Raw genomic sequence first — 26,575 nt, forward strand, 5'->3', positions numbered from 1 at the left:
GAGCTAGTTTAAACGGCATGTATAAAACACTATTATTTTTAATCCTAACATTTATCTAATGGTGAAATTAAAGGTTTCATTAACAAAAATTGGCACATAAAATAATTGTTGTTAACCTTTGTACACCTAGACGTCACGATATGCTTCCACTCTAATTATGAATCAGGAATTGAATAAATCTGTTGTTGATGGGAGGAAAGACTCAAGATTGTTTGGTGATAAACATCATGTACGAACTCGGATTTCTAGTGCAAGCCAAAGTCTGAGGGTTAATGATACAATTATATGATGTGTTAATTTCTGTTAATGAAGTTTTAATTGCATCATTTGATAAACGTTGGATTGAAATCAAAGTACTTTCTCCCAAAAACCTTTTGTTACTTTATCCCTAAATATTAATAATCCAGCCGAGACTTTTCCTTTCTTCCTAGTAGCAGTTTGTAGAATAGATGAGTGAATGAGCATAAGATATATTATAGCAAATGGGTAACAAGGATAGTGAGAGAGAGAGAGAGAGATTGTGTTGCTTTAGAAGGAGAGAAGTTAACAACTTTCTGAAAAGCATAAAAGTGATGAGTTAACAGACAAGCAGTCTGAGTAAACTTAGGCATAGAAAAAGGGCCAAAAGTGAACTCAATTACTTTGATTAAATCATTCATTCTTTGACATCCAATATCCAATCACAAACACTAACTGATTCAATCTCTTTTCACCTTTGTAAAAAGAACAAAAAAATTGATACCTTCCCCTTCCCAATGAACAATTTAGACCCCACCTCCCTCTACATATATTTCTCCACCAAAAATTCTCTTTTACTTTGGATACAATTTGGAAAATTCATACAAGAATCCACCTCATTAACCCATGCCTTCTTTTCAGATTCACATCTTCATCTTCCCTCTCACATATCTGCACATACCAACACATTCCAACCACATTTCAGCATTACAAAACATACCCTTTATACATAACTAACCCCTAGATATCCCGTTAGCCTCTGAACTTGCTTAAAATGTCTACTTAACCCCTGAAGTTCACACTCAAGAATGTTAATAAGTCACTTTAAGCAAGTTTAAAGAGCTTATGGTTCATTGTAAGCAAGTTCACACAAGAGTAATGAAACATCTACGGAGGCTAATCGGATAATCTGAATAAGTATATATGATATGATGTATTAAGAGAAGAACATTTAAAAGGCAAAAGAAAGATGAGGTCCAATCTGATTAGCATACCATCATGTTTCTTCATCAAACCTCTTGCAAAGAGCAAGCAAATAATCAAGAATCCAACTCCAGCTGCACCTCCTAATATAATAGCCACTGTCTTACCTGTATTCTGCCCTGTCCCTACATCACACCAAATTTAATTCCATATTAATTGCACATTACTTACACAAACAATAGAAAAATGATTACCCTTTTTTTATATTCAATTTGGCCAATCAATCTCAATTGACAAAAGAAAGTGGCCCACAGATTTAATTCAATTTCCCAATAAAACTTGCCAGTCATCAAACAAATCAACAAAAGGTTAACTATGGAAAAGGAAAAACAACTCCTTCAAGATTTACCTGAAGAAGAAGATGAATGAGAAGATGATGAGGAAGATGATGATGATCTTCTAGGGACCCCATTTGGATAATAATTGTAACTAATAAAGCACTTATGCAGATAGATTTGGCCAGAAATAGAGTTACCACATTCAACCTGAGCTCTTTGCACAGCACTTTTAACACATTCACCACAATCTGAATCCCCAACATCACCTTCACACTGCCCCAAAACATACACAGCTTGATAGCTAGTGGTGAAGAATCCATGCCCACTAACGACACCGTTTTGCAACACAGAGAAAGAAGTATCCCTTCTCTCCTCAAACCCACTTCCTGCTATATTGGTAGCTCCACAAGTCTTGAACAACATTTCCATACCTGAAACTTGAGTAAACCCAGCAACCTCATACAAAATGTAACACCCATAAAGCTGGATTCTTGCAGCAATAGTACTCCCACAAAGTTTATCAGTCAGGACTGGCAGTCCACTCACACATTTATAACACTCACCAACACTTAGGTCTCCTCTACATTGATAGAGGCCTGTAATTGTGGTTTGGCCAGTACCAGTTGTGGTTTTAAAGAACTTAGCTTTAGTAGACTGTTGAACAAGAGAACCAAAGAGAGCTGAGAGAGCTTGTGGGTAAACACCAGTTGGATCTTGAAAACTCTGTTTTGCACAACCCTTGTAGACCAAACTGCTGTAATCAGTGCCGGATTGGCCGAGATTGGGGCAGAGGAGAAGACAGAGACAGAGGAGGAGAGGGAAGGGGGAAAACCCCATTTAGGTGAAAATGTAGATAGATAGATAGAGAGATAGATCAAATCATTGCAGATTTGGAAGATTGTTGAAGGATTTGAGATGTGGGTTTTGGTTAAAATTGAAAAAGTAAGAAGCTTGAAACGTTGATTTGCGCAAAAGAAAATGGTTTTTGTTTTGGGTTTGTTTCTGTGGAACTGGAAGTGGATGGCCTACCTCAACATCTGTAGATGTGCACCGAGTGTTAGAGATGAGATGAAAAAGGAGGCATCTTTTTGCTCTTTTTCTCTAACAAGACTACAAAATCCAATTGGCAAAGTGATAATGGAGCAGTAAAAGAATATTTTACTTTTTTTTGGTTAGGATGAATTGTTTAATATTTGAAGAGAATGAGAACAAAAATGGGTGAAATAAAATAATTGTGGAAAGGGAAATGGAGATTAGGGGTATGAATGTAAACGAATCTCATCTGGGTATTTGTGGGAACTAAATGTATCAACTTTGACCAAAGTACACCATACTTAAGCTAACTTTGAACTTTCAATTCAAATTATTTGATTTTAATTTTCATGGAATTAGACACAACAAGATTAGAAGCCATTCTTAAGGAGAAATTTATGCCATGGAGGAAACCCACGTGATTAAATCTACAAATCACATTATATACATGTTCATATCACACCATTTTTTATATGAATACGTGTATACTTTCGTCCTCAAATGTAACTGTCGGAATCACAAATGCATCTATTGTAACTGATATTGATCCCCTCATTAAATGAATGTTATATTACCATCTATTTACATTGTATTTAAAATGTTTTTAATACCTATATTAATTAAGTCGTTTTGATTTGAAACATGAAAAACATTTTTCTATTTATTAAATAACCATTTTGATATAAATTATAAAAATAATAAGTGATGTAATTTATAATAACCAAGTGGTAGATTAAATGTAGATAGGGACAACAAAAATCTTTTTTTTAGTTTATCCAATTTCTCGGTTGGAGAATCGTCAGATATTTTTTAAATAGATCCCCTCCCAATTAAAGCTTTATGTGTAAGTTAGAACTCGAAGTTGATAAACTTTTAATATAAATGTTTCAATTCTTAATTTGAAAAAACTCATAAAACTGATTTTTTTTTTCAAAAGAGCGGTTTTAGTCTAATTCGTTTTCTCAAACCGTTTTTCACCAAATATCATTATTATATGTTTTAACTAGTCAAACTTCTAAAAGTGATTATAACATATCTATTATTAGTTGTTACTAATAATTAATAAAACTTAACTTATTTTTCTTCTTAAACTATTTCACAATCCTAATCAAATACTTCGAATCATTAAATGTTGCAATTAATTAATTCCAGTTTCATTAAGCATTCTTTAATTAATTAAAAATTTATTGTTGGTCTTTCTACATAAATATTATAATTAACTATTAAATTATAATTAAATCATATATCAAACTTAATTCTCAATATATTACTATTTATTATATATCGTTAATAAAGTATGTTTTTATATTCTAATTTAAAAATTCTAGATCCCAATTCATAAATCCTAAACACTGAAAAATATATCCTAGACCCATAATTATAGACTCATAAACCCCAAAGATAACAGGTATTGATTTGCATGAGAATGAAGAAGGGCCTTCACTCTCAATTTAACAGCAACTGTAATTGGGCTTGCTTTTATTCTGTTCCGATTTGGGCCTAACTCAACTTCATCCACTAGGTACAACTAAAGAAAGACCCGTAGAAAGAATAAGGGTTAACTACTCGCAAAACTTCTATTTCGCCACCATATACTCCATGAGTCGCATAGTTGAACCGTCCATGTAAACACAAATATTTTATTTCTTATCCTCAACCAGTTGTTCTAAACAAATTCATATTTGAGATTTAATAATAAAATTAGAGATTAATATTTATAGATATGGTGAAATATTTGAATTTTTTTGTCAAACTCCAACAAAAGACGATATATTTTTTAAATTTTTTTAATGTCTATCATACGTTTGTAATCTGTTATTAATGAGTGATAAAATGATGCACATGTAAAATTGTTCTTGGTTGCCACGTTATACAATTTTAGACGGTTTGATGAATTATTTCTTAAAATTGACCCAACTTGTCAATATTATGAGTAAAATTGTTCTTGGTTTCCACGTTATAGGTAAAATATACAATTTTAGACGTTAATGGTAAAATTGCTCCTGACTGTAAATATTATGAGTATGTTTACATCGGGATAAGGTGCAAAAATACGCCTAACATTTTTAGCAAAGAACGATTTTACCCATAATGTCTAAAGTGATGCAATTTTACCTCTAACATTAGCCGCCAAGACCAAGTTTACTCATAAAATTGGCAAATTGGATCAATTTCAGCCATCTTATAAAACACAAATACTTTTTTCTTATTATGCACCAATTGGCAATGAGATATAAGTTGGTTCTAAAAATACATATGTTTAGGGTTAATTACACCCATGGCCATTGAACTTTGCCAATTTTCATGATATGACCACTAAACTTGAAAATGTAACATAAAAGCTATTCAACTTTATATTTTGTTACACATATGGCCACTAAACTTCAATCAATGCCTCAAAATGACTGTTGATTGCCATAAAATAAAAAATTCTAATAATTATTGATATTCTAAGTAATATTAATTTTTGAAAATTTTCGTTTTCAAGCCATTTAGGTGTTTTTAGAAAATAAAAAATGTGGTTTCTGGTAAATATCATTCTGAAAAACTTTAAAGTATGGAACAATGGTCAATGGTCATTTTGATTACTTAGTTAAAACTTAGTGGTCACGGGTGTAACAAATTGTAAAGTTCAGTAGTTTTTGTGTTATATTTTAAAGTTCAGTGGCAATAAATGTAATTAACTCTATTTTTTTGTGATTTAACAATAGAATTTGATATTAATATTTTTAATTAGGCGAAATATTTGAATTTTTTTTGTCCAACTTGTACAAAATACAACATATTTTTTTTAATTTTTTTTACGTCTAATATATGTTTATGGTCTGTTACTAATTAGTGATAGAATAAAGCAAATGTGAAGTGTAGATGACAAGATTCATGACAAAAAAGACATTTTAACGAATTATATTTCTCCAATTGACTCAACTTTTCAATTTTAAAAATAAAATTAGTATTAACTGCCAACATTAAGGATACAATTACATCAACTTTATCCTTTTTACGCCTTATTGTTTGATTTTAATTAGGTTTTTCTAATATTTTCCAATGACTTCCATTAACAAGAGAAATATTAGCGGTGCTGATAAATTAAATTTTAGGAAAATTTACCAAACTAGCTTAATGAGGAGGCTCATTGACATTTTTTAATCCATTTAGATATATACTATTAAACTAGACTCGTCCATTGTATATTTTCTAAAACTACTATTAATAGATATATAAAACAAACAACATAACATATAATCTCCATTTACAAATCACTTTCAAACTTCATCTCCAAATCATTTTCAAGACTCACTTCAAACTCTTGCTGATTTCCAACATCATGTAAGTAATTGTTGATTTAAAATACATAATAATCAATTGCAATGTTAGGTTAGTTATAGCAGTTAATACTTCACCCAGAGTTTGAGTGTTTGCAAATTGCCTTTTGCTAACCAAATTGCTAAAAGGCGAACAATATTTTATCATTTGCATTTAGTATAAAGTGCGATAAAAAGTGCGAACGAACTATCTGTATATCGATGGCAAGCTACAAAATGTAAACTAAGTCTTGTAAAATGTATTCTAATAAAAAAAAGTGATACAGAACATAAAATGAATTCGCATCTCCTCCAATGCGAATTGACATACTAAATGTGAAACTAATTTTCACTCAATTTCACTCAGTTTAGAACTACATTTTCTACATCTATGTTAATGATATGGTTCTTATTGGATTTTGACAATGAATTTTGCTCATTTCAGTAGAAGTATGTCTACATAGATTGTTATTTGTTTGATCTCGTGGAATGGCCAATAAAAAAAAGTTGCAAGTACCATGGCATACGTGGGTTGTGAATCAAATTTGCTCCGGGTTTAAAAAAAATCAAGTTGGAGAGGTTAAAAGAGAGAATTTACACTTCTGTAGGTGTTTATTCAACATCATTTGACATGCAAATGTCCATGCATGTAAAAGACGATCCGAACAAAGTATCTATTGTAGACCACAATGATGTGCGATTCTTCCTAAAATATTGCTCGATGAATCTAACCTATGTGATGCCAATTTATGTTGAATTGATACCACAAATAATAAATGCACAAATTCCATAAGGTTACAAGGAAGAGAATGTTGAGATGAGTAACCCACCACAATGCAATGCACATCCAAATCATATGTCGGATCAATCAACTAGTGATCCAATTATTAATCAAATGACACATGAAGATATATTAGGTACTTATAACGTCGAGCATGATGATACATGAGATATATGGGGTGCTTATAACACCGAGCATGATGATTCTAGAGATACATTTGTACCTGAGACACAACCAATCGATAAAGTTATTCCTAAAAGAAGTGCATGAGCTAACCATGTCCCGTCAAGTATCTATGAGACAGATGACGAAGATAGCAAATGAAGGAGGATTGATCCATTTCGGTGGCTTCTAGAGGTCCATGATGCACCTGTGATTCTTATTATATCTAAAGCATCAATATGGGTGATTGGTTTAAAGGTGCATGATATATTCTTAAACAAACGAGAGTTGCAAGATGTACTTGGGAGACACGCAATTCAAGAGAAACATGAATGGAAAGTCTACAAATCCAACAAGTCTTTGCTTGATGTTAAATGTAGGCATGGTGATATGTGTAAGTGGCGGGTTAAAGCTATCGTGATACAGAATTCCGAGATGTTCAGGATTCGAAAAATGGATAGGATGGACTAACACACTTGTCTTAGAGATGAAATTCTAGCACATCACATGCAAGAGAGGAAACGTGTTGCAGGCACACTTATAGCAAATAAGTTTGATCGTGATGATACAGTTTATCGGCCTAAGGACATTATTTTTTATTTTGGAAAAGAACACACAATTAACCTCTCTTACATGAAAACTTGGAGAGAAATAAGTTGAGCATTAGAAGCTCAATGTGGTACACTGGAAGAGTCATAATGTCGGACTATTGTGAGACATTGAAGAGTAATAATCCAGGTACAGTTATTCATATTGAAACTGATGATCATCATCAATTTAAGTACTTCTACATGTTTACAGGTCCTTCACTTAGAGCTTTTAAAGAACATATTCGACATGTTATATATGTTGATGGAGCATTCTTAAAAGGTAAACATTCGGTACCTTACGGTTTGCAAAGATGAATAATCAAATTTATCCTATTGCTTTTGGGATTGGACCAAACGAATCAAATGAAGCATGGAACTGGTTTATGACCAGACTAAGAATTTATTGGTGATGTTGACCATTTTGTAGTAATATCAGACAGACACAAGAGCATTGATAATTCCATGAATTTGGTGTTTCGAAATGCGATATATGGATGTTGTTGTCAACGTTGGAAAATGAATGTAAAGACTGAATTTCGGTCTATTAAGAAGATATCAAAGCAATATTGGCAAGCTGCTAAAACTTATCGCATCTCCGATTTTGAAGAGGCATTCTCGAAACTCAGTGAAATACATGCCCCATCCACTGCATATTTAGAGAAAGCTGGAATCCAAAAATGGTCATGTGCACACTTTTCTACTCGTCGGCACAAAATCATGAGTACAAATATAGCCAAATCATTCAACGCAATCAAGGTTGATGGTAGATGTTTACATATCATAATGTTGGTGGAGTATATAAGAGCAACCCTTTAAAAATGGTTTTATGAAAGACGCAACACAACAAGTTGTAAATATAACCATGTCTATACTATTTCTTCAATTTAACCTCGTGTTTTAACATAATGTATTTCTTTTTTAGGAGAACGTGCATCCGACTTGATAGAATGGGCTGAAGTAAAGAGGATAAGGCACGTGCACAAAGTCATTATTTGTTCATTTTGGGGAATCGACAATCACAGATTTGATATTCGCGATTGGAATAAGGGGGGAATTGTCAATTTAGAAGCAAAAACATGCACATGTAGGAAATGGCAACTATCCGGGTTTCCATGTAGACAGGTATGTAGAGTTGCTTCTAAGTTTTGGTTAACTAATATATATCAGTGGGTAGATAGTTATTACAAAAACGATATACTAAAATTGGCTTACAGTAAGTCTATATATCCACTTGGCCATCAATATGAATAGAAGACCTATGATAACCCTGTGAAAGTACTCCCTCTTGTAACTAGAAGATTATACGTTGATTGATCGAAAAGTCAAAATAGAAGACCATCTCAAGGTGAAGATATAGTTTCCAAAAGATGCAGTAAGTACGGTCTTTCTGGACATAATCATTTGAATTGTCATTGCCATGTACTGAATACATCATGACCTCCAAGTGAAATCCCAAGTTCTGCAAACTATAGGGAATCAGGTCATTGATTAAATGTATAAGTAATATGAATTAAATGTAATATGGATTAAAACTATAATTTCATTCAATTTCACTCAGTTTCATTGAATTTTAATTCAATTTCATTCATTTTCATAGTTTGAATGCGAATATAATAGGTTCCATTGCGTCACATTTACAAAAAATGTGATACGTAATATAAAATGTGATTCGTAATACATCAAATGTGAATTAATTGATAAAATACGATACAGAACATAAAATGTGAATCACATTTCTCTCTAATGCCAATTATCTCTGACAAAATGCGAAGAATGTGCGGAATTTCATGCAATTTCTCTCCATTTCACTTAGTTTCACTCAATTTCACTCAAATTCAATCAATTTCACAACATATAGCACTCTAATTTGTCACGATGTAAGAAAATCAATAATTCCAATTTCACTCAATTTCACAATGTAATAAATGGATTTAATGTATAAAACACAATGTAAAATCATAATATTATATATATCATAATAAATAAAAATGTACATATAATGTCAATAATCCAAAAGGGTCCCATGAATTAACTTTATAGTTATACGATTCCTAAAGTAAATACCATCGGCTCCAATAAAGTCTAACTCATGGCCTTCGAACAAATACTGTGCAAAAATACATCTAAAGCCGTATATTAGCGGCAATGAAGTCAAACTCATGAACTTCAGACAAACAAGGTGCAAAGTACATGTAAAGCCGGATATTTCCCTTTTATTTAGATTTTTTATCCTCTTTTTCATCTCCTCAAAACCACCAAATCACAAGCCAGATATTAGCATGTACTCCCAATCACCAAATCTCAATTCAACTCCTCTAATAGAAAACCGCATCTCTCTAGGGAGAGATACAACATGCTCAATCTCTCTAGTTAACAACGTATGAACAATGGCATTGAATAAGACGATATTATCTGATGCGCATAAAATGCATGCATGCTTAGCAAGTGCACCTATTGTATCAAGCAATACATTGTACTTCAATACAAAAAAATCGATCCCAAAAAGATTCTGTAAAAATCATTAGGTATTTAACATATTTTTAAAGTCTATACGAATTGGTTTAAAAGGATTTGGTTGTGTTTTAGACTAAAACATTGTTGTTTTGGGAAGATTAATGAAAATACTAGAGATTCAAGTTCACTTCCTAAATTTGAGCTAAGTGATATTACTTAAGTTAAACATAGTAAAAGTAATTGCAACTAAAGATGGTAATTTCTTCGAATGAAACTCGATGCCAAGATTTTGATTCATCTGATGCTATTTCTTCACTCGTATATATCTAATCGAGCCAATGATTAGATAAATATGACAAGAAAGCTAAACTTCAATGAGAAATCCTAGCAATAGAGCGCTAGAAACCACACTGATTGGCTATTGATTTTAAGAATGTAAATATTTGTTAATCACTTATTACTATGGTGAGTAAGAAGTAATTAACTGAAATATAAATTTAAGCGTTACATTCTTAGTTATTTAACACAAATTCTTTTGGATGTTTAACTTAACTAAAACTCTAACTCAGCTCAAGATTCATTAGAAAGATTCCTCGCATCCCTAGTTGGGAAAATTAGTTCATAGTCATTGGAGAATACTCAACTGAAATAAAATGACTGAAATTCATAGAAAGTGGAAGATGGAAATGGAAAATGAAAACCCTTTACTTCAAAATGAGAATTTCAACTTACAAACTTAAACCAAAGTAATGGAAATAAACTTAAAAGCTGGAAAATAATGTTGAGAACAAGAAACTGTAAAAATTAACTCAAACAAAGACAAGTAGAAATTGCACAAAGCTAGGGTATAATGGATGTCTTTCTCCTACAAACTACTTCTATTTATAGGCAAGAAATTGCATAAATCTAGACATAGAATGCTAGAATTAATTATTAGTAGCCTCCAAAATGATTAATTTGTGCATTAAATGGTCATGGCTGCCCAATTGTGGAGAAGCATAGGCATTTCTTGAAGTGAGGAGCCGCCTATTTTCAACACAGAATTGCACAGGTATCATCGAGACCTGTGTTGGAATTTCCTTTTTTGTGCGATTTTTAGAGGCCTCGCCGAGACCTTCTTCTAAAGTTTAATTTTTCTTTTTTTCTTCGTTTCTTCTCTTTTTTTCTTGTGATGTGATATCTCTTTTTTGTGACTTTTTTTTTTTTAATGTTTGTCTGCACTTTGTCATGTAGCTCAATATGCAACAATTTTGTCAATTTGTGAGGGTGTGAAAAAGTGTAAGTAATTGACTAAAACTTATAAAAGTATGTGAAAGTATGTGATCATGAGTGAAATTGTAAATTAAAAGGAAATTTAATGAAATTTAAATTAAAATAGTAAGAAAATAGATAAAACTAAACGGAAAATACATCTAAGAAACGCGGTGAAAATAGACAAAAACATTATCCAAATCCATAAAGATTATCCAAAATATCTACTTTTAAAATCCTTTGTTTGTGGAAGTATCAATTTACTCTGCAAGTCAATTATCATTTCAATGTCACCCCTTACAGTTATTGTGCCTTTTAAACTCAATATCCAAGGATACTTGAATTTTAAATCACTATCCGCTTTTTCCTTGACAACTAGACTCTGTACAAATGAAAACAGTTTTTGCGTTTCAGACAATAAAATTAAATTTCAGACAAAACAAAAACTATCCATATCTACCTTATGACGTCGCATTTATCTAATTACGAAAACACACTATTCGCATTTACCTCAAAATGCAAATAAAAAACTAAATGTGAATCGAATTTGATGTTTTGGGTTTCGTATTTGGCTATACAAATAGACTCTGTACAAATGAAAACAGTTTGCGTTTCAGACAATACAATTGCATTTTAGACAATAAAATTAAATTTCAGACAAAACAAAAACTATCCACATCTACCTTATGACGTCGCATTTATCTAATTACGAAAACGCTTGACATATCATCATATTAATTGCATTTGGATATATGTGAAACTTATTTGCTGATAAGTTAGTAAGCCATGTGAAAGATAAAGTTTTATCATTTAATGTATCCTCTGTAACTTCAGAAACCATTTCCCATATTTGTGGAGTTAGATTCTTAACGATAAATTTTTTAAAGTTTTCTAACCAAAAGATGAACAAGCATGGGTGTTCTTTTGGGTAATCGGTTGACTACTTACCTCTTTATTAGAGATGGAAATTCCGTCAACAATTTTTTTTTAGAAGAATTGGAATTTAGGTGTTCTTAAGAGCGATATGTGAAAGAAGAAGAATAAAGAATAAATATAAGAAAAATGAGAGAAGAACTAAACACTTACCATAGAAGGTTTGAACATGGTCTCGTCAAAAGATTTGAGAAAATGCAGAAGGTGATGGGATTAGACAGAGGGACTCTCAAAATCTTAAAGTAGAAGAGGATAAAAGGTTTTCTCGATCTATTCACAAACAAAAAATGACGGATCATAACCCACAAATAAATACAGAGCACATATGAAGGCATAAGAGGCAAAGACCTCTATCGATACTAGGATTTTCTCAAAAATTGGAAGAGTCTCTACCAACCATAAAAGGTTGGCTATAGCTCATACGAGGCTTCTAATAACATTCGAAAATATTTGGTACGATTTGAGAAGAGAATATTGGTTGGATCTCATTTATTAGATCAGATGTCCGTGGTAAACTTCTAGAATCCCTTTCATCCTGATTAGGATATTGCAATCTTGTTTTAATTAGGACGATTAACTCTTGTAAAGAAGGATTTTATGCTCTTTAGGATTCTTTCCTGGATAGAAACATAAAGATTAATCTTATTATAAGTATGACTCTTATTCTCCTATGTAAAGATTCTAGAGCCTTTGAAGTACATTCTACATTATATTATGCAATAGTACTATTCATAATTATTCTTTCTTGAGTAATTACTAACGTGAGTATCGGGTAGTCTCCGACTGAATAGTGGGTCTCTTTGTTTTGCAAGCTAATTCGGATCTTCACTAAATAAACATCTGGTTCAATCAGGTAAAATTTTCATAAAGTTATCATAAGAGAAAAACAACGAAGTGTTTGAAAAATAACTTTACTAATAATAAGAAGACAAAATTAAAACTCTCTTAAAATACATCCAAACTTGAAATGTATAATAATCCTAAGACACGACCCAAATTATAACAATATAGTAGTTTTTAAACTCTAACTCTGGGGAAATCTCTACACTTATTAAATAATTACTCACCTAAATTAATACAAGTTGAATCTTTTCTCAAATATTTATTTTAGTGTAAAGAAACAAAAATGCATTTACACGATGTTGGACCAAATTAGTGGAATAAGATAGGAGAATTAAAATATTGAAAAGCAAGCCTAAGATATGGTTACCAAAATCCTCAGATTCAATTGTTATATAAGGATGCAATCTTTCTTTTATTGGACTTATAAATAAAAAATTATTTATAACCATGATTGGCTTAAGTCGATTTCTATATCTATAATAAGGGAAAGGTGGAAAAAAAATTATGTAGTTTTGCACTTTTTTTTTTTAATTAAAAGAGTAGTATAATGCTTTTTTTTTTTTTGTTGTAAGGACAAAAATATCTTAAACCCCCACATATTTTTAAATTTTATTGATGACGTCATTAATTGATTTTTCAATTTGATATATTGAATTACCAACTAATTTTAACCATGCACATTAAGCTTATAAAATTAATCGTAAACATCAAACTAATTAAAATGTATTACTCATTTAATTTGCATTTAAATAAATCCTTCTATAAAAAAAATTATATATAATATTAATTGAATGAGGTAAAAATTCGATTAATCTCTAGAATCTATACTATATATAATTACGGAAGCAGAGAGAAATGAGAAGAAGTGTTTTAGAGGTCTTTTTGATGAGTTGTCAACGTAGTAAAAAATCAGATTAAAATATTTAATTAATTAAAAATAACAAATTTATATTTATAATATATTAAATAATTACTAGCCTATTAATTAAAATAATAAAAGAAAGCAAGAGTTACGGGAAGATAAAAAAACACAAAGCAAAGGAAATCCAAAAGTCACAAATAAACTTCTATATAAAGCATGATAGATAGTATTCCACCATTATATTCATTGGTCACGGTAGATAGTATTATATTTCTGAAGGTAAATATTCGATTTTTATAAAGCATGATAGATAGTATTCCACCATTATATTCATTGGTCACAATAGATAGTATTATATTTCTGAAGGTAAATATTCGATTTTTTTCATATGTTGTAGTTATTTTGTTCTCAATTATGTTGTTGTTTTATTTTTATTAAACAATAGTTGTTATAGTTTTATCTTTCAGATTCATTTCTGTTGTTACCCAGGTTCTATATCTTTCGCTATCTTATCCATGTTTTTTTTATTTGTCTTTTTTTTTCCAAGCTGATAGCTTCAATTGAAGAAATCCGACAGAAATAGAAGATGCATGAACAACTAAAACCGGAAAACACAAAAGTGTCAAAAATTATAAGAAATTCTTATGTTTCTCAAGGTAATTATTCGATTTTTTTCATATGTTGTAGTTATTTTTGTTCTCAGTTGTGTTGTTGTTTTCTTTTTATTAAACAATAGTTTTTATAGTTTCATTTTTCAGAGATGAAATTTCATTTCTGTCGTTATCCAGGTTCCATACCTCTCGCTACCTTATCCATGTTTTCTTTTTTATTTGTCTTTTTTTTTCAAAATGACTAAAATAAAGATTTTGTAAATTTGTATTCTTTTTTAGTATATGTTGCTAGGTGTTATCGTTTCGATTGCTAACTCTTAACTAAAATTTAGATTTTCGGCTTTATATGAACTCAATTTTTGACTTTCTCAATTGTGCTGTTGTTTTATTTTTATTATCTTATCCATGTTTTCTTTTTTATTTGTCTTTTTTTTTCCAAACTGATAGCTTCAATTGAAGAAATCCGACAGAAATAGAAGATGCATGAACAACTAAAACCGGAAAACACAAAAGTGTCAAAAATTACAAGAAATTCTTATGTTTCTCAAGGTAATTATTCGATTTTTTTTCATATGTTGTAGTTATTTTTGTTCTCAGTTGTGTTGTTGTTTTCTTTTTATTAAACAATAGTTGTTACAGTTTCATTTTTCAGAGCTGAAATTTCATTTCTGTCGTTACCCAGGTTCCATACCTCTCGCTACCTTATCCATGTTTTCTTTTTTATTTGTCTTTTTTTTTTCAAAATGACTAAAATAAAGATTTTGTAAATTTGTATTCTTTTTTAGTATATGTTGCTAGGTGTTATCGTTTCGATTGCTAACTCTTAACTAAAATTTAGATTTTCGGCTTTATATGAACTCAATTTTTGGCTTTCTCAATTGTGCTGTTGTTTTATTTTTATTATCTTATCCATGTTTTCTTTTTTATTTGTCTTTTTTTTCCAAACTGATAGCTTCAATTGAAGAAATCCGACAGAAATAGAAGATGCATGAACAACTAAAACCGAAAAACACAAAAGTGTCAAAAATTACAAGAAATTCTTATGTTTCTCAAAGTAATTATTCGATTTTTTCATATATTGTAGTTATTTTTGTTCTCAGTTGTGTTGTTGTTTTCTTTTTATTAAACAATAGTTGTTATAGTTTCATTTTTCAGAGATGAAATTTCATTTCTGTCGTTATCCAGGTTCCATACCTCTCGCTACCTTATCCATGTTTTCTTTTTTATTTGTCTTTTTTTTCAAAATGAATAAAATAAAGATTTTGTAAAATTATATTCTTTTTTAGTATATGTTGCTAGGTGTTATCGTTTCGATTGCTAACTCTTAACTAAAATTTAGATTTTCGGCTTTATATGAACTCAATTTTTTGCTTTCTCAATTGTGCTGTTGTTTTATTTTTATTAAACAATTGTTGTTATAGTTTCATCTTTTAGAGATGAAATTCTATTTTTATCGTTATCCAGATTCCATACCTCTCGCTACCTTATCCATGTTTTCTTTTTTATTTATTTATTTTTCAAAATGACTAAAATAAAGATTTTGTATATTTGCATTCTTTTTTAGTATATGTTCCTAGGTGTTATCGTTTTGATTGTTAACTCTAACTAAAATTTAGATTTTCGGCTTTTTATGAACTCAATTTTTAGTTTTAATTGAAGTTAGATTAATTTTTCTAATTCGGAACATGTTGAAAATCCACTCATTTTTTTAGTTTGAGTTTAGCTAATTGATATGGATTGTATTTTTTATTTTTATGCATTTTGGTACAAATAGATATAAAGTTTCACACGATAGTTGTTCATTGAAGTTTGACACATATTAAATAAAATATTAAAGAGATATTGGAATATTATACTTACAATGAAATTTATTTCAATATAAATTATGTTATATTATTATTATTATCAAGAAGTTATTTTTCCCAATTTTCTAGAGAATGAGATTATAAGCGTCTAATACGCATGATAAGATGTTTATTCTTGAAGAATGTGGATTATGCTAGATACAAATTCAAAATCAAGGTAAATAAAAATAAATTTTGATGCTCAAAATCCTAAAAATGTACATTAATTATGGATATTGAGATAATTGCTTTTGCAACATTGGCTTATATAATTTTTAACTATTAAATTATGGTTCGTACAAAATTGTTAGTATTTCAAGAGTTTTTAACATATGAAAATGAAATATGATCATAGGACAAATTATTGAAAAATATTAATTAAGAAAATATTATTATTTGAATCTCTTCAAATTCTCAAATGTTGAGCATAATGATTCTAATTAATATAATTAATTTCACATATTAATTATAAAACATTTTTTTGTACTGAGTGGTTACAATTGCGATTTAATTCTATTTAACTAAAATTAATTTATGGACTTAATACTTCATTAAGAAAAAATAAAATGTTTAATTAATGGGCAAAAAATATTTTCACTCTCCTCTTTATACGCTTATGTCTCGACATTCTCTCTTATGTTAAAAAAAAACCCGAGAGGAAGATGGTTCTCTCCTAATTATCTGTTTCGTCCCTTCATTTTTTTTCAATTCTTTTGTTTTTTTTCTTACTTACAAAATTCAAGAATATATAATTATTAGAAAATATTAATGAAGTCAAATAAGTGATATCTGCGAGTATGTCTGATATTCTATATAGTGAAAGAATAAAGAACAAATTGATCGAATGTCTTGATGAGATATTACGAGATGAAAATAGGAGAAATCAATATCTTAAACTGATTCAATTAGATATATTGGGTTATTGTAGCAGAATGAATAATTGAATTCGAATACTTGGTGATCATGAAATTCCATCAACCAAAATAATTATCATCAAGATGAATTTGTGACTTATTCTTATGAATTTTATTTTTTTATATGTAACATATTGAATTGATAAAGTTTCTTCATATGCAACATTAGAAAAGTATTGATTGTAATAGTTTGTAGAATAATATATTGATGTTGCTTCCATTTTAACATAGATTGTAATTCTTTTGTATCGTAGATATAATATTTAATTTTAATTGTAGTTTAATTCAATTTTTGTTTAACCTATATTGTAATTCTTTTGTATCGTAAATATAATATTTAATTTTAATTATAGTTTAATTCAATTTTTGGTTTTTTATTATATTCTAATATATTTCTTAATTAATCTGCTATTTTATTATTATTGTTTCACAGAATATTTGGAATATGAAAATGTATTAAAATTCCTAAAAAGTACAAATCATTGAATTTTGTAAAAATAAATAAATCATTCATCTTTAATTAAAATTCTATAAAAAAAAGTAGTCAATTATTTTTAAAATTAATTTAATTTGAATTATCATTAAAAAAATATATATTAATTTCAAATATACATAATATAAATTTTTTTCATAGCATGATATAAAATTATTTAAAAGTAAATATGTCAATTTATTTATTTATCTAAATTATATAAAAGTTTCATACCCCGTGCATCGCACGGGTTTTCGACTAGTTCTCATTAAAAATTAAAGGCTTCTAACTATTACATTTTATATTCTATTGTCTAGGTTGTTCATCAAGTAAACTTAATGACCAAGAAAAAAGGAATAACAAGTGTCCTATTGTGAGCCATTGATCTTAAGGGTTTATGATCAATGGTGGAGATGTATTTGTGGAGTGATCAAGTGTGTCAAGGAGCATGATGTGTTGGTGAAGCTCTTCTAGAATGTGCTATGTGTCCAAAAGGACGAAACTGCCCCTAACCAATGCAAAAAGACGCATGTGCCCCTGGATATTTTACCCTTGCGTGTAAACAGACTTAAAGTCTTTCCTCTTCTTCTGTACTTGCTCATTTACTCACTTCTTGCTTCAAGAAAGAGAACTCAAACGTTTCTTCTCCCTCTTCTCTTCAAGTTCGAGAACTTGCTTTCTTCTTCCTACTGTAACTGTTAATCTTGTGTTCAAATCTTCAATACTCCCCCTCAAACTAGACTTGGTACTGGTTCTTCAAGCCTAGTTTGCTCAAGAGAAATCGTAACTGTGGTGCGTGTTGCGCCTTTGTGAACAAATCGGCGAGCTGTAAGACCGAAGGGATAGGCATGAGTCGGATGAGGCCGGCTTGAACTCTTTCGCGGACAACATGACAATCGATGTCTATATGTTTCGTTCTCTCGTGGAAAATGGGATTCTGGGCAATATGCATGGCCGATATGTTATCGCAGAAGAGAAGAGAGGCGGACTCTGGTGGTGAGTGAAGATCTCGAAGGAGATATGTGAGCCAATGAAGCTCGCAAGAGGTGGAAGCCATGGCGCGGTACTCCGCCTCCGACGAAGAGCGTGATACCGTGTTTTGCTTCTTTGATCTCCATGAGATCAAGGCGGATCCGAGGAAAACCGCATATCCGGTCACCGATCTTCTCGTTTTTGTGCAAGTTCCCCATCGGAATCCGTAAAGGCTTGTAGTTGAAGATCGTTGAGTACCGGAAAGAAAATCCCTAGGCCTACCGTCCCCTTAAGGTAACGTAGCACCCTCTGAGCTCTATTTTGGTCTTCTGTTGTTGGTTGTACAAGATGTTGTGATAGCTGGTTTACTATGAAAGAAAGATCTGGTCTTGTATGCGTAAGATAGAGCAATTTGCCAATAAGTTGTATGTATGATGTGTTGTTTGGTAATAATGTCTCACTTTGACTTGGCTTGTGATTTGGCAATGCTGGGGACGAGGCTGGTTTACAGTCGCCGTACCCTATTTCTTGCAACAGTTCTAACATGTATTTTCTCTGTGACATGTGGAGGCCATGCTTGCTGCGAGAAAATTCAAAGCCAAGAAAATAGTGGATGGTGCCCATGTCCTTGATACTGAAGGTGTCGTTTAGGTGCCCCTTGACCTGGGAAATGGCATGCATGTCACTTCCTGCCAATATAACATCATCAACATATACCAAAATGGCTATCGTGTGGCCTGCCTCCCTTTTGGTAAATAAGGAGGGATCTGCAATAGACTGTGTAAACCCAATCTGTTTGATGGTTGCTGTAAGTTTGGCGTTCCACTGCCGTCCAGCTTGCCTAAGCCCATATAGGGCTTTATTGAGCTTGCAAACTTGTCTGCTATGTTGCGGTTCAATCCCTGGAGGCAGGGCCATGTAGACGTCTTCGCTCAGATCTCCATGTAAGTAAGCGTTGTCAATATCTAGTTGGTGTATGTACCAATCTTTGTTTATAGCTAGGGTCAGAAGCATTCTAATTGTTGTAAACTTTGCAACAGGTGCAAAGGTGGCTGTGAAGTCAGCTCCCTCCTGCTGAGTATACCCCTTCGCCATGAGCCTAGCCTTGTATCTCGAGATGCTTCCGTCTGCCTTATGCTTGATCTTATAAACCCATCTGCACCCTATGGGCCACTTTTCCTCAGGTAAGGTGACTAGGCCCCATGTTTGGTTAGATTCCAGAGCCATGAGCTCATTGTCCATAGCTTTGCCCCAGTTGGGATCTAACTTGACTTCTTGGTATATCGCAGGCTCCTTGTGGCAGGCAAGGTTAAGAGAGAAAATTCTCTTAGCTGGGGAAAGTTTCCCATATGAAAGGTGCTTTGAAAGGTCATGCGAAGAATTTGTGAGACAAGGCAGTGACGAACCTTGAGCCAAGGCTAAATGATAATCCCTGAGATAAGTTGGTGCTCGTCTGGTTCTCTGTGGCCTTTCCCTGGTTGCCTGATCATTTGTGAAATGTGCTTCTATGAACTCATGATGTTCTGTCTGTGTTGCATCTACATGTTGCATGATGTCTTGTATTTCTGTTTGTGTTTCGGTGCCTGAGGTCTCATCTCATCATCTGTCATGGTTGCAATATGTAGGGAGTCTAGCTCTTCTTCACTACAGAAATTCTCTGTTCCTTGATTGGCTTCCGAAAAAGGAAAGCATTGCTCAAAAAACTTGACATGCCTGGAAAAGAAAAACATGTTAGTGTTTAAATTTAGGAGTTTAAACCCCTTTGTGCCGAGTCGGTATCCCATGAATACGCATTTGATTGCCCTTTCAGTAAATTTGCTCTTGTGTCTATCCAGTGATGATGCATAAGCCAAACACCCGAACACCTTGAGATCCTCTGTGTTGCTTTTCTCCCCATACACCCTTTGGTAAGGTGTCTGCCCTAGGATTGGTGCCGAAGGCAACCTGTTTATGAGATAGACTGCATGACTGACGGCCTCTGGCCAGAATTCCTTGGGCAATGAACTTTGAAACATGAGGGCCCTCGTAGTGTTCATAATGTCTAGATGCTTTCTTTCCACTCTCCCGTTCTGTTGTGGTGTTTCTGGGCATGATGTATGATGTATGATTCCATTTTCGTTGTAGAAATCCTTCATGATGAACTCAGGGCCATTGTCCGTTCTAATCACCTTCACATCTTTGATAAACTGTCGCTTAATGTATGTGCAGAACTGTCGTAATATTGTGCTTGCTTCCCCTTTTATTTGCATTAATGTTACCCATGTATACCTGCTATGGTCATCGAGTATGGTTAAAAAGTAACGCTTGCTAGAGTGTGATTCTATTGTCGGACCCCATATGTCTACGTGTATTAAATCAAAGCATTGTTTTGCTATGGTATGGCTGTTTGAGAATGGGATTTTTTTCTGTTTAGCTTTTTGACAAATGTCACATGGCATTCCTTTAGATGAATCAAAGTCATTACAAGGTAAGTTGAGGCCCTTCATCCTCTCGTAGGAGTGATGGCCAAAACGATGATGCCATACATTTGCTTTAATTGAAAAAACAGAACTACTAGGCAATGGATAATCTAAATAATAAAGGCTTTCACGCTCTCTAGCCAAGCCAATCCTCTTCCCACTTATTGTGTCCTGTATCACACACACGGACCCAGTTATCACGATGCATAATTCACCAGTATCAAGTAGTTTGCTAGTTGATATGAGGTTGTAATCAAAAGCAGGTATGCATAGGACATTGTGCAAAATGAGTTGTGGGCTTAGAACCACAGTACCGACATGTTCTGCCTTAACCCTTTCACCGTTAGGCAGATTTACCCAACATTTGTCTATTTTTGTGCATGAGGAATATAATTTTGTGTCGCAAATCCGTAGCCCCAGTGTCTATTATCCAACATGATGGGGCAAGATTAAGGTTTAGGCGTTTACCAGAACTGTCTCCCTTGACAAATGTGTTGACACTGGTGCCTGAGGCTGGGGCCTTTCTCGAATGGCTCAGTGGCAATAGGGCGACTAGCGTTTGATACTGGTCTTTGGTTAGAGTGAATGGTTCTGCGTTTGCCTGCCTATTGTCCTCTTCACCCGAGTCCTCATTGTCTCTGCCCTGATTAACCGCTGAGTTGGCATTGGGTTGATTGGTTCTGAAGGGATTTCCTTTGCTTCTATTTCCATAGTTCGGTGGGTAACCATGTTTCTTGAAACAGATATCTTCAGTATGCCCTGTATTTCCACAAAAAGTGCACAAGGATGTATTTTTGCCATTTTTCTTGTTTGCATACCTTGGGTTGTTGTGATTGCCACTCTTTCTTCCTTGCGTAAAGCCTGCGAACGGATTGCTTTCATTTCCCTCTGCTTGTTTGACAGGTACAAAGCCAATCTGCCGTTCGTGTTGAGTGGATAAGGCGTAGACCTTGTTGAGAGATGGCAACGGCTCCATGAGGAGTATTTGGGAGCATATCGTGGAATAAGATTCATTCAACCCCTGCAAGAATGTAATCACTTGATCCGCGTCCTGTTGATCTCTCAAGGTTTTGAAAGCACCGCAACCACACGCCATCCGACAGGTACAGTGTGGCATGGGTCGTAGATTCAATAACTCGTCATAAAGTATTTTGAGATTGGTGTAATACTCAGTGACACTTCCATTACCTTGTTTCAGGTTGTGGATTTCTCGTCGAAGCTCCAGAATTCTTAAGGAGTCTGCCTGAGCAAAACGCTCCTTTAGATCAGCCCATATCTGCTCTGCCTTCTCCAGCCACATAACGCTTCGAGCAATGGATGGCGAGATGGCATGGTTTATCCACAAGATAACCATGTTGTTGCATCTCTCCCATTAGTTGTACATTGGATCATCCAAAGCTGGTGCCATGATAGTTCCATCAACAAACGCAAACTTGTTTTTGGACATGAGGGATAATGCCGGAGTTTCATTCGGCAGAAGATGGTAGGGGCTGCCGGTATTGATTATGGGGACAGCCATTGATGTTTACTCAAAAGAGAAACTTCAGATTCTCTCTGATACCATATTAATTGAATGAGGTAAAAATTCCATTAATCTCTAGAATTCTCATTAAAAATTAAAGGCTTCTAACTATTACATTTTATATTCTATTGTCTAGGTTGTTCATCAAGTAAACTTAATGACCAAGAAAAAAGGAATAACAAGTGTCCTATTGTGAGCCATTGATCTTAAGGGTTTATGATCAATGGTGGAGATGCATTTGTGGAGTGATCAAGTGTGTCAAGGAGCATGGTGTGTTGGTGAAGCTCTTCTAGAATGTGCTATGTGTCCGAAAGGATGAAAATGCCCCTAGCCAATGCGAAAAGACGCATGTGCCCCTGGATATTTTACCCTTGCGTGTAAACAGACTTAAAGTCTTTCCTCTTCTTCTGTACTTGCTCATTTACTCACTTCTTTCTTTGAGAAAGAGAACTCAAACGTTTCTTCTCCCTCTTCTCTTCAAGTTCGAGAACTTGCTTTCTTCTTCCTACTGTAATTGTTAATCTTGTGTTCAAATCTTCAATATATAAATCTTAAACACAAGTGAAATGATTCTTGCAGTTTTATTCGAAATTGAAATTGATATTTACGTCATTGGTCTCGTTAACAGAAGATTCAATGTGTAAATTATAACTAACTGATAATTCAATATACCAAATTGAAGAACCAATCACTTAATCAATCCAAAAGATGTTACATGCACCTTGATGAGTATGTAGAATTTGTTTATTCACCGTTAGATCTTGACTTATTAGAATCCTAAGGTGGAGATTCAAAGCATCGTGAGGCTTAAATTTAATAAGCCTATATCTAACTGTGAATGAGCAAATTCACTTACTCATTAAGGTGCATGTGAAAATTCATGGTTAAGTATCAACATATTTTTTTTCGTAAGAACTATCATATTATTATTTTTTTTAATCAACTATCATATTATTTATGTTCTTGGTAAACCAAGAAAAAAATTTCAATGCTATTATGTGATATTATAACTTGTTGTCGAGATATATTAGCAGAACTGTTAGTAAAAGGTTTAATGTGTGTAAAAAATAAAATTTATAAATTTAACCTGAAAAATAAATAATAAGAGACTCAATTCTTAAAATTCTAAAAATTTAGCTTTTGTATTTAATATATATGTTGTTATTAACAAAATATAAAATATAGAATGTAACATTTGGCCCAATACCATATAGATATTATCCGTTTTGACTCAAATCCAACATCTTGAACCTCACGGCTTTAAACGCGTCTTCATGTATTGGATTATCATCTTACTAATAAGCCACAGTCATTCTCTCTCTCCGTTTCTGATGTGGGATTCAGTTTATTCTTGTCTCCAATGCTATCCCTTAGAGTCGCTCCTTGCTCAGGCTTTCTACCCCGGTACCACTCATTCCAGACTGGATCGTTACATAGAATTAATTGATTAAATTCTTCTTGGAACTAGAACTTAAACAATAATTTAAATAGGAAATGTTATTAAAGTTGTGTGTTAGGATTTAGTTGGGTAAATTATACACGTGGTGCCTCGCTCATTATATTGAAAATGCTTAAAAGGTACTGGCTTAGTATATGGGTTATTGTTGTTGGGAGATTGTGGTACTCTCCTCACATTTTTCGGTGGTGCTCTCACAACATTAGAAGTCTTATTCCCACTTGAACTCGCCACTTTTTTCCCCTTATCTAAAGCCTTACTGGTGGCAGTGGTGGTTGCGGATTCAGACCTCTTTAATTTCTCCTTAGAGGCCCTCCTAGAGCTTATTGGTGCATACCTTAAAAATCTATCTTCATTTGCTCCATGTTTGCTCTCGTTTTCTCATCCAATTCGTTGCTCATTTATAGTCTTTAGTTGCTTATTCACTTCAAGTCTCAACTTATTTATCTTCTTGTCATAAGCTTCATGGTGTCTTGTAGGATTCTTGGTTGAACCATGTCAAAAGAAGTCTCAGATTAGAAAACGATTGGCTCTGATACCAATTGATACGGATAGTGACAATCCGATAGTTTTAATTGTAAACTAATAAAGAATCATACTCTTTTCAAACTAAACTTTAAAGAAATAACCCCAAAGGCTTGAACCCAAGCCTCCAATGGAGATAAAAAAAATGATTTAGATTGAAAACGATACATCCATTACAAAAGTGAATTACTATACCTAGCCATAAATTCCTACCTCTAGCCTTGGGAATTGACCGAACTACCCTTTGCCCAAAAATTGAAAAAAACCAAAACCTCTCAAATACCCTATACACTCTTCGATCAAATCCGGACTCGTTTGTGAACCAAATCATGGATCGTGAAAGAGGCCATAAAGGAAAAGAGAAAATGGTAAGATTTACGGTTTTATTTCGTTGATTTTCGCTTCGTTTTGAGATCTGTGGGTTATTTCAAAAAATCGACGGAATCGCAGTCGGACGTATGAACATCACGCCCGACCAGTGGTGCGGGCGTGATAGCCACATGCCCGCACCACTGGTCGGGCGTGATGCTCGAACTCCCGCACCACAGGTCGGGCGTGATTCGCTTACGCCCGCACCACTAGTCGGACGTGATGTTCATACGCCCGACCAGTGGTGCAGGCATGATTTGCATACGCCCAAGGTTTTTTTTTTAAAAAAAAATTTACATTATTTACAATTAAATTAATTTAGTGTAATTTATAATTTGTATGTTACCATTTTTTATTAACTAGATATAATTTTTTGTAGACGGAGCGGCCTACTAGGGGTGGGAAATCCATCCCGTCATCTACTCGTCGTCTAGATATGGACGACGAGGATGATACACCACGCCATACGAGATTGCGTGGTATTGATATATCCGGTCGTAGGCAGAGAGGGGCTGCGACGAACCAGTTGAGGAGGGGGCCGATTGTGGATCAGCCCGATATTGATGGATCAGAGGGAGCGACGAATTTTGGTGATAGAGAGCCTGATAGCGATTCTGTGGAGGACTAACTGGATGTGGTAGCCCAGGTACTGCGACAGTCTGCAGCTGCACGTGATCGCGAGGTTGAGGATAGCAATGAGCATCCGATCCCGGGCAGACAGCCGACCCAGCGCGTAGGAGGTCGTTTTGCGACTACATGTATTTTTTAGTATAATTTTATAATTTTAGTATAACTTTAGTATAATTTTAGTATTTTAGTATAATTTTATAACTTTAGTATAGTTTAGTGTAATTTTAGTATAATTTTATAATTTTAGTATAGTTTAGTATAATTTTAGTATAACTTTAGTATAATTTTATAATTTTAGTATAACTTTAGTATAATTTTAGTATAGTTTAGTATAATTTTATAATTTTAGTATTTTAGTATAATTTTATAACTTTAGTATAACTTTAGTATAATTTTAATTTTAGTATTTTAGTATAATTTTATAATTTTAGTATAACTTTAGTATAATTTAGTATAATTTTATAATTTTAGTATAACTTTAGTATAATTTAGTATAATTTTAGTATAATTTTATAATTTTAGTATAATTTTACAACTTTAGTATAATTTTAGTATAACTTTAGTATAATTTTACAACTTTAGTATAATTTTATAATTTTAGTATAATTTTAGTATAACTTTAGTATAATTTTACAACTTTAGTATAATTTTATAACTTTCAGGGACAAGCAAACGTCCCAAAGCTAGTGAGGACGAGAGCTGGCTAGTTAGTGGACCGGTGGATGGTGGCCCCGTTGATGGTTCCGTGATTCCTAGTTTTCTAGGACATGTTGCCTCACAGATGCTGGAAGGAGAGATTCGGTCGTTTCTGACATGCTACAACAGATCAACAGCATGTCGAGATTTGTGTCAGTGGTTTTCTGGTGTGTCACCCGAGGTAAGAATAATATAGTTTGTCAACATTTATTGTAATTTGTATTTTTAACTATAAACATCAAAAACATTCAGTAATTGTATAAATTATATATGTGTCATTTTATAGCTGAAGGAGATGATCGAGAAGACTGGTTTGTCTCACCTTCCACATATCATGTTTAAGAACCTCGACACTCCGTTGTTGACTGCGTTCGTGGAGCGGTGGCAGCCCGA

At 32.9% G+C, this 26,575-nt stretch overlaps 1 protein-coding gene across 1 annotated transcript; it reads right to left on the reverse strand.

Moving 5' to 3' along the window:
• Positions 1 to 619: 619 nt before the first annotated feature.
• Positions 620 to 2,854, reverse strand: LOC136219486 (plasmodesmata-located protein 2). The gene is made up of 3 exons (XM_066006900.1): positions 1,571 to 2,854; positions 1,233 to 1,346; positions 620 to 909 (listed from the first exon to the last, which is right to left on the reverse strand). The coding sequence occupies exons 1-3, from the start codon at positions 2,334 to 2,336 to the stop codon at positions 902 to 904; spliced, it is 888 nt and encodes a 295-aa protein (XP_065862972.1). The 5' UTR covers positions 2,337 to 2,854; the 3' UTR covers positions 620 to 901.
• Between the last annotated feature and the right edge of the window lie 23,721 nt (positions 2,855 to 26,575).

Source organism: Euphorbia lathyris, chromosome 2 (assembly GCF_963576675.1).
Source record: "Euphorbia lathyris chromosome 2, ddEupLath1.1, whole genome shotgun sequence".
NCBI lineage: Eukaryota > Viridiplantae > Streptophyta > Magnoliopsida > Malpighiales > Euphorbiaceae > Euphorbia > Euphorbia lathyris.